This window comes from Glossina fuscipes, unplaced genomic scaffold, assembly GCF_014805625.2.
Source record: "Glossina fuscipes isolate IAEA_lab_2018 unplaced genomic scaffold, Yale_Gfus_2 1, whole genome shotgun sequence".
NCBI classification, from domain to species: Eukaryota; Metazoa; Arthropoda; class Insecta; order Diptera; family Glossinidae; genus Glossina; species Glossina fuscipes.
Genome location: NW_023998415.1, coordinates 5,258,084 through 5,264,671, shown reverse-complemented (window position 1 = coordinate 5,264,671; position 6,588 = coordinate 5,258,084). Strand labels below are relative to the sequence as shown.

Below are 6,588 nucleotides of genomic sequence, written 5' to 3'. Positions count from 1 at the left end.
GAAGATATAGATATTTGCTGAAAATATTTATGCACATAACCTTACTTTTTTTATATACTTATTTAATATCTTCTCCGTATGCAGATCGGTTTCAATAAGTTGTCTATATATTCATAAATTTTTCAAATTTTTGTTTGCCTTTTTTTTTCGTTTTTGTTTTTTTTTTTTAGTTTTTATTTTTTGTTTGTTTTTGTTTTTGAAACTTAAAAACTAAAATCACAGAAAAAGAAAAACTGAAATTCTATACATTCATGTAAACATACATAAACATATATACATACAAGTAGATAACAGACACAGTTAGGAACTAAAATTCAAAAATAATAGATGATGACGATGATAATGATGATAATGATGATAATGATACAGAAGAAGAAGAAGAAGAAGAAGAAGAAGGAGACGACGACGGCGAAAACGAATTAGACGAAGCACATGAAGAATAGGGAGTTGTATTCTATTCATTAAGCTTGGTTTTACCATAAGTTTAAGATATTATTCAATTATCAGACAACGTGGCAAGTGCTCTTTTAAATATTCAAATAGTTCTTGAGATGCGCCCGGACAATTAGTTAATTCTAGCTCTTGCAAATGGCGCAATTGTATGAGACTCGATAAACCGGATGAGGTTAAGAGAGGGCAGCCGGCGAGCGAGAGCACTTGCAGATTACGCATAGAGCATAAATGTTGTAGACCAAAGTCACGCACTTGCGAGCACCAGCGCAGAAAGAGAGCAGTCAACGAAAGCATCGTTGAAATGTAGCCCACGCCTATATCGGTTATGTGTACGCATCTAAATTGAATATATAGATAATGAGAAATTGTTTGTATTATTACTATTATTATTAATTTTTTTCTTCTTTTGTCATTAAATCAATTCACGCTTACCTATCCAATGTTAATTCCTCCAATTGATTTAGATCACAGGCAATATATTCTAATGAGGCGTCGGTTATGCGTGGACACCAGGACAAATCTAAAGCCCGAAGCTTTTGCAAATTTTCTGCTATTAATTCAACGCCATCATCGGTTAATTTACTGCAACCAGATAAACTCAATACCGTTAAGTGAGGTAAAGAGTGAACTAGAACGAGAAAGATAAATAATAAATGAACGCATTGACGTACATATAGATGACATCGTTATGTGTTTCAAATTAATAACTCCAATTGCGGTTTGTATGTGTTTAAAAGGTTTCTTTCGTATGAAACTACAACAAACCTATTGTGCTAAACTACGCTAAACAATAAGAAAAATGGAAAATAAAAAAAGAAAAACATCCACTTATTTTTCTTATTGTCATTTAATGCTATTTAAATTGATTTCCACTTGATTTATTCTTTCATCTCTTCGGTGTTATGTTATGTTGTGCGTTATGTTAACATCCCATTCTATATATAGGTGTGCGTTTCTTTTTCTATTTAGTTTTTAGTTCAATGGAACAATTGCGGTTTGTAAACAAACGTTACGTTATTTATATGCAACAAACTAAGCGTACAAATAAATAATGCGGTTCTTTAAGCACAACAACAAAAACAAAAAAAAAAAAAACAAAAAAACCAAAAAAAAAAAAACCGATAGTTTCAAAAGAAACATCAAAAGTGCGTCAATGCTTTACGCTAACTATATATATGTATATATATGTATATATATATCTTCTATTTCTAAGTAATTTGTGAATATCCTTTCTAATGTATTTTTGTTATTGTTGTTGATACAATACTTTTAAGAGATACGTTCATTTATCAAAACGTTTGCAACATTCGGAAGGAAACTTCAGAGATCCCATTAATTGCATATGTATTCTTGATCAATATAAAATTATGAATTGATATAAGCGTGTCCCTCTGTCCGTCTGCCCTCAGCTTGTGCTTCGCTGTAGTACCAGCGATGGACATTTTCTCGCTCGCAAAAATGAAGATACTGCCCACAAATTTGCCAAAGTATTTGAAAAGGACCCAAAAATGGTCGAAGGACACACCTACGTAACGTAACATTAACTGAGAACACATTTGCTTTCCGTGTAAGTTGCTCTTTGCTCACTAAGTGCACACATGCATCGATATAAATTTCTACTTTCATTCTTTAGGGATAGAAAAGATCAGCCACGCCCATCCATCAATGCAAAGTAAGCTCGTTTTTTTCACTGTTGTTTTTGTAGTCCTTTTTTTTATAAGATAACAGTGTCCGATGTACTTACTTATCTCAACATTATCGGTTCTAAGGTGGCAGAACAGCTATTCACGTTCGCCTATGCCGCTTGTTTATCGATTTCGCAATCGCGAATTTTCACTGTCCACCTTTTATATTTTCGCGAAACGGTTAATAAAATTGAATCTGCTTTGAAGCGCATTTTAAACGTCTTTTAAATGCTTATTAGTCAACTGATTTATCCCGGAACATTTATTGATCGGGACTATCAGTGCAAGGAAAGGTCGCGAACCACAAGATTATGTTAACTGTGGCAGATATCGATTTAAAACCAGAATTTCTGCACTTCTTCAAACGGTTGGTTGTTTAACTGCCACGCCCATAATTCTACAAAATACTTTGCAGAGTTCTAATTATTCAAGCATACTCGGTCAGTATGAAACTGTGAATCAATACAGCTGCGAAACATGCCTGTCTGTCCCCCTGTCCGTCTGCACACGTGATGTCTGCTGTCAATATACTGCTGAGCGCAAAACTGAGAGTTTATCAGAAGCATTGATAATTCTTCAAAACGGTCGAAGAACTACAACACGCCTGGAGTATCTACGGTGGCACGTAACCTAAAAACATATCTGTGGTTTTAATGGCAAAAATAATTTGGTTTTTTGCAACTGATAAAACTATAAAAATTTGCATTACACTTTACTCTATTAGCGATTCTATGTTGTCTGAAGAATGGAAAAAAAACTGCCCCGTTCATCCAATATTAGAGAGTATGAAAAAATTTTTATTTATTTTTTTTTTTTTGAGAAAACGGTGTTGGGTATAAAAAGTTCCGTCAGAGATCAACATGATTTTCTTATAGCATATTATTATTTCTCGGGAAACTTTTAAATCACTCAGGTGATACATACATACAATCTTTAGCTTTTCATAAAAATATTATCGATTTGAGTAGTATGGGTTTGGAATATATTTTACTTCTTTACCTCATTCAATTTCTTGAAACTCGAGGACTTTCGACAAAAGACAAACTTATGCTCTGGACATGTCATCGAAAAAATGACATCTTTAGGCATTAAAATTGCGGATTAACGGAAAACGTTACGAATTTATATAAATTCTTATTGTATATATATATTTATATAAATTCAGTCTGGGTTTTCAATCATTTGATAAGGGAGGGAACTATTTGCGTTAATAGAATAATTCGTGACATCTTCTCAGGTGGATTGTAAAACTCCTTTCACATATTCGAAATTTTAGGTGTCGGACAGAACAATGTACGTGCTATGCAGTGAATTACAATATTGAAACTTCCGGGTACAGTTGTCTCAACTTTTACGAAGCGACGTCACGGTGGACGACGATGCCTTTCCTTTGATCAATTTTGGAGACTGTACCTAAACTTTGAGGGTTTAATCGCTTTACTTTTCACAGAAGATGTTGGACTCAATCGCCCAATCAGGGTGGGGGCACTCATAACGCATATTTTCGCTCCAATTCTCTCAAATTCAAGGCTTTTCGTTACGGGTCGTCAATTGCAGCTATGCTATTGTTTGTGCAACTTCAGGTTGTAAACTATTGTCGCGTTCGGTCCGTTTTTCATAGCTGTTATTATAACCAATCTTCTTATAACCAATCGCTCGCAAACGAAAGCTATTACTTTCAAGTGAATTAACGAATGCCTTGTCTATCGTCTTTCACACGCTCTATAGCATGGCTTGATGAGTTTACTGTTGTCACAAATACCACGAAAGTTTTTCAAATTTTCTTTCTCGCGCTTGAGTCTGAGTTTTTTAATTATAAAGAGAAAATTGGCGAAATAAATCGGCAATGCTACCGTCCACGTTCCCCCAAATATGTGTATCCAACCAAAGTCGAGAAAATTAAAAGCAAAGCAAAATTTGCATTGACCCATACCATTGCAAGATGCCAATGGAGCCATAAGAAATCTCATCTTCGAATTTGCAATTGTGGAGAAAGTGTTGAGATTAAACATATATTATCGAAGATTCACATATGCGGAGTACAACTTTATTAAAATATCAGTCAGGGCTAGGCTGTCCTTTTTTATATCCTACACCAACTGCGGTACGCAATACTTCGAAGGAATTGAAATAGACCAACAGTTTATTATATTGGTCGATTCCGAAAGCTATTCTGACTAAAGCTTGTCCGTCCATCTGTCCATCTTATTTCCATCTGTTTAACCTGCAGGTCGCAAATTTCTGAGATATTTTAATACAATTACATGACGTGCTATGGACTAAAGGCAAACAGTAATGACAATGATTCGGACCGGGCTACTACTTCTTCGATCATTTTCCATATAACGGAATAATTTGAAATCTCATTATATGTATCATGAATGAACTGTGTTAAGCCAAGTGGTCTGTGCTGTTGTAGGGTTTTTTACTTATTTAAAAAAGTAGAGACTTTATATATAGAATTTATTAGTAAAATTCATTTCTTTGGTTTAAATAAATTATATTAATAATGATAACATTATTTCGTAGCTTATATAATAAACGTAATAGCTACATCGATTTACACTCATCGTATTCACCTATTGGGGCACCTGTCGATGCGTTTAATATTAAAATACTTTAACAATTTCAATCAAGAGTCTATATATCCATTATCAAAGTAGAGTCGCGCGTTAGACGAAATTGAAAAATGAACAGATAAATGTACTTTGCATGGATTTAAGAAAACATTGAAATTGGAAAACATTGCTATCTCTTCTCAGCTCGGGAGAAAAAAAACTCAAGCTCTCAAATTCGAATATTAAAAAGATTTTTATATATTATCTATGATCTGCCCTTTAGACGATAAGTATATAATAACGATAATAATTAAAAGAAAAAAGGCATTATTTTACAAAACGGGAGCCATAAGTTAATTTAAATTATTTTACTTAATGAAGTACAAATGAAGTCATTGTTTATTGTCTTAATAAATTTTGATAGGAAATTCAAAGGCAAACTTTTATTAATTTATTTTTATTTTCATGTTTTTTCTTCAACTTTTGATCTTGAATTTATATATATAACACATATTCAGCTTGTGATAATGCTACTATTACTCTCCTCTTTTACTTTGTTCATATTAGTTATACTGTTATAGGCTTAAAGTACTCTTTTAGAAAAAAAGAAAGAAAAAAAATAATAATAATATTTGTCAAGTTGTCAATCACTCTCATTACGGATCATGTATCATATTTACGTGGACATGTATGGCTCGTTCGTCAGTTAGGATTTTATTTAAGAATATTTCAACACTAATTTGCTTGAGTTAAAGTAAAGCATAAAAAATAGCGTTAATAATCCTCTTAAAGGGGGGTAACCATAGATACTATTAAACACACAAACACACACACACACACACACAAACAATCAAACACACACACATACGAATACATACGAATGCATATTTGTAGATATACATAGCATATGTATATAAATAGAAGTGTTTTTGTAGTTGTACTAATGTACGTTTACCTACATGCCATAGATATAGCGAATGGTTGTATAAAGATGTGTGTAAACAACACAATGATGAATGCCATAGAATGTTAGCAATTTTGTATTTGTATACGCGCGTATATGATATTATCGAAACCTGTGCATGTAGATTTGTGCTAGAGGGTATCCATGATGAATGCATGCGTGCATAGGTACGCATCTAGGAAGTACATAAAGTTGATATGTGGTATGCGGTCTCATATAAATTACAGTAGTAGTGAACAGTTACGTTCTTGACACATTTTGATTATTTTATATATGAAGCAAAAAAAAAAAAAAAAAAAAAACCATTCAAATGATATATACATGCATATCCATACAGATATATGCCATTCTATATGCATATGTTTGCAAACATAAGTAAACACATTTAGTGGAGCAGTTAAAGACGGGAACTTCTATGAACCCGTTTATGTGCTCTCTTTGTTCACATATGTATATAAACTTGTATAAATAAGTAGCTTCTCTGTTATTTACATACATATATATATATATACATATATATATACGCAATGATTAAATATTTATCATTGTCTATTATTATGCCTGTGTGCGTCGCCTCTGTGTGTGTGTGTGTGGTTGTTTGTGGTTTTTTTACCATCTGCAATGTTATAGTAGTGTCCTACTTTATGGCAAACACTATTTTTTTTTTTTACTTTTAGAGTACTTGTGTCTTTACTTCTCTCTTTTTTGAACTATCTCTTTCTCGCTCAAGTTTTTTTTAAGATACTTATAGTAAAAAAAAAAAGAAAAAAGAAAAACACACACACACACACACACACACACACACACACACACATTTTTGCCACGTGCAATAGTATATGCGAAAGGGGCTAAAATAACATCTTTGCTTGCCTTGTAAAAAAGAAAAAAAAAAAACGAAAAAAAAAACCCAAAAACAGTAACATAAACT

The 6,588-nt window shown here is 32.7% G+C and overlaps 1 protein-coding gene across 5 annotated transcripts in view; it reads right to left on the bottom strand.

The window, feature by feature from the left end:
* Positions 1-208: 208 nt before the first annotated feature.
* LOC119632693 (F-box/LRR-repeat protein 16) overlaps positions 209-6,588 on the bottom strand; it is a 63,258-nt gene continuing 56,878 nt past the window's right edge. For all 5 annotated transcript variants that reach the window (XM_038025727.1, XM_038025725.1, XM_038025729.1 and 2 more), the window contains exons 5-6: positions 886-1,081; positions 209-790 (exon numbers count right to left, since the gene is read on the bottom strand). In XM_038025727.1, coding sequence (XP_037881655.1) covers positions 493-790; positions 886-1,081 — 494 coding nt within the window. In that variant the 3' untranslated portion in view covers positions 209-492. The remainder of the gene's footprint in view (positions 791-885; positions 1,082-6,588) is intronic.